Below are 2,228 nucleotides of genomic sequence, written 5' to 3'. Positions count from 1 at the left end.
AGTGACCCCTAAACCTGGAGACTGTCCAAGAGAAACTTTTCCTGAATATCAGCCCCTCACCTATGACTACTGCTTTGAAGATGCAGCTTGCCCAGGAGAGGAGAAATGCTGTCGCGTTGGGACTATTAGGAAATGCTTCCTTCTTCAAGGAGGTAGGTCTGTGTCCTTCTTTTTCTTGGACCCCAGAATGGGAGTTTGGGGATATTTTTGAACATCGAAATGCAGAATTTGCAAAAAATGATTATATTCCAAGTGTCCTTCTGATGAAGAGGTGTCCTTATAATTCCCAAATTTGGTCAGGCCAAATAATTCCCACTACTGCAGTGAGAGCCAATATGGTGCAATAGTTTGAACATTGGACTATGACTTTGGAGACCAGGGTCCAAATTCCCATTCTGCCATGGAAACCCATTGGGTGACCTTGGGCAAGTCACACTCTCTCAGCCTTGAGGAAAGGCCATGGGGCAAAACACTTCTGAACAAATCTTGCCAAGAAACCCCCATGACAGATTTGACTTAGGGCCATTGTACGTTGGAAACGACATGAATGCACGCACCAATAAAACCTCAGACAAGGATCAAGCCCAAGCCCAGGCCTACCTGGGACCTCCCAGGAGGTTTTCTGCTCTTGACCTTGCAATGTCTCTGTCCGTCCCTTTCCCTTGCAGTGCATCATGGATACTGTCCTGAGAAGAAAGATGTCGCAGTCTCCTCCAAGAGCTGTTCTTGGGACACCAACTGTGCCATGGATGAGAAATGTTGCCCCAGCGAACGACGCAAAAGGTGCACCAAAGCTGTGCCAGGTAAGAAGAACTGGATCCAGGGACCCACAGCACCTTCACTGTCCCACACTGCCAGGGCCTCAGCCATTGACACCTCCCCAAAAAAGAGGTGCCTCAAAAGCACTGCTTTCTCCCTCAGACGCATTTCTTGCCCTGGTCAGCTCTCCAGGACCAAGGAGACATTCCCTCAGTCCAGAGAATCTCTTTTGCAATGATTAGCAAGATCAGAATGGACTGGATGAATGGTCAGTGGGGCAGTGGCCGAAATACTAGCTCAAGGTGGCACAGAATTGTGTGACAGATTGTCCCCATTGCCATGGTCTTGTTACAAGTGATGGTTTCAAGAGGGAGGGGGTTGGCACAAAGCACCTGGTGCCCACTACGCAGTAACCCCTTGCCTTGCCTTGTCTCACTCCAAAGGATTATGGAGCCACTCTTTCCAAGAAGAATTGGCTACCTCAGGTACCTTCCCTGAATGCCTATTAATCCTCTCCCTCACAGAGAAACCTGGCCTTTGTCCCATGAAATGTTTTGCACGAGTGTTTTCCCGATGCAAAAATGAGTGCAAGGATGACCGGTCTTGCCCTGAGGACAAGAAGTGCTGCTTCGCTGACTGTGGGCTGAAGTGTGTCCCTGCAGTGGATCGTCATGGCGGACATCGGACAGCAGTGAATGGGAATTGTGGAGGTGAGTTTTGGCCATCTGGATAGGAAGGGAAGAGTATTGCATGGGAAGGGGCACAGAAGGGGTCTGGCATGGCCATATCTCTAACCTGTTGCTGCTGGACCAAAGGCATCTCACCAGGCTGGCAGCCATTTTCATGCCATTTCTACTGCCTTGTCTATGCTCACATGTATGGAAGATGGAACCGCAGACTCTATCATTGGCTTTGGGCTGCCTCCTGCTTTTGGTTTTCTCTTTGGTGGAAAAACATTGCATCCAGGCTCCTGCTAGGGATGTGTGTCTGTTTATGGTTGCTGCAGTAAGACGTATCCAGTATGTTTTTCCTGTAACAATCCAAGCACCTACAACCCACCTGGCAGCTGCTGTTCCACCTCCTTCAGCCATTTCTGCAGCTGAACATATGGAGAGAACGTCATCTTAGAATCATAAGAGTTGGAAGAGACCTCAGGGGGCATCCAGTCCAAGCCCCTGCCCCAAACTTCTTTCTACATCCAGCTGCAGAAACACAGCTGGATGCCACCTGCCACACATGCACCACTCTCATCCAGCCCCTAAATGGCCCTGGGAGGGCTGGCAGCAGAGTCTCTGTACAAAAGAGAGATGATATCAAGGTGGGCTTAGCATGGTGTCCTCCATCAAGTGATGCCATATCTGAACTGATATGTAGACCTTGAAGAGGTGAACTGCCGTCATGTGGAAGATGGAGCAAGCTTGCTTTCTGCTTCTCCAGAAGGCAGGACCCAAACCAAGATCCCTTATCAC

General features: G+C 49.6%; 1 protein-coding gene across 1 annotated transcript in view; it reads left to right on the top strand.

The window, feature by feature from the left end:
* Nucleotides 1-2,228, top strand: part of LOC121928082 (papilin-like) — a 97,672-nt gene that overhangs the window by 79,766 nt on the left and 15,678 nt on the right. The window contains exons 22-24 of the mRNA XM_042462328.1: nucleotides 3-152; nucleotides 669-803; nucleotides 1,284-1,469. Coding sequence (XP_042318262.1) covers nucleotides 3-152; nucleotides 669-803; nucleotides 1,284-1,469 — 471 coding nt within the window. The remainder of the gene's footprint in view (nucleotides 1-2; nucleotides 153-668; nucleotides 804-1,283; nucleotides 1,470-2,228) is intronic.

The sequence above is a fragment of the Sceloporus undulatus genome, chromosome 4, assembly GCF_019175285.1.
Source record: "Sceloporus undulatus isolate JIND9_A2432 ecotype Alabama chromosome 4, SceUnd_v1.1, whole genome shotgun sequence".
Classification (NCBI taxonomy): domain Eukaryota; kingdom Metazoa; phylum Chordata; class Lepidosauria; order Squamata; family Phrynosomatidae; genus Sceloporus; species Sceloporus undulatus.
The sequence above is the reverse complement of the archived record's forward strand: the minus strand, read 5'-3'. Positions and strand labels throughout refer to the sequence as shown.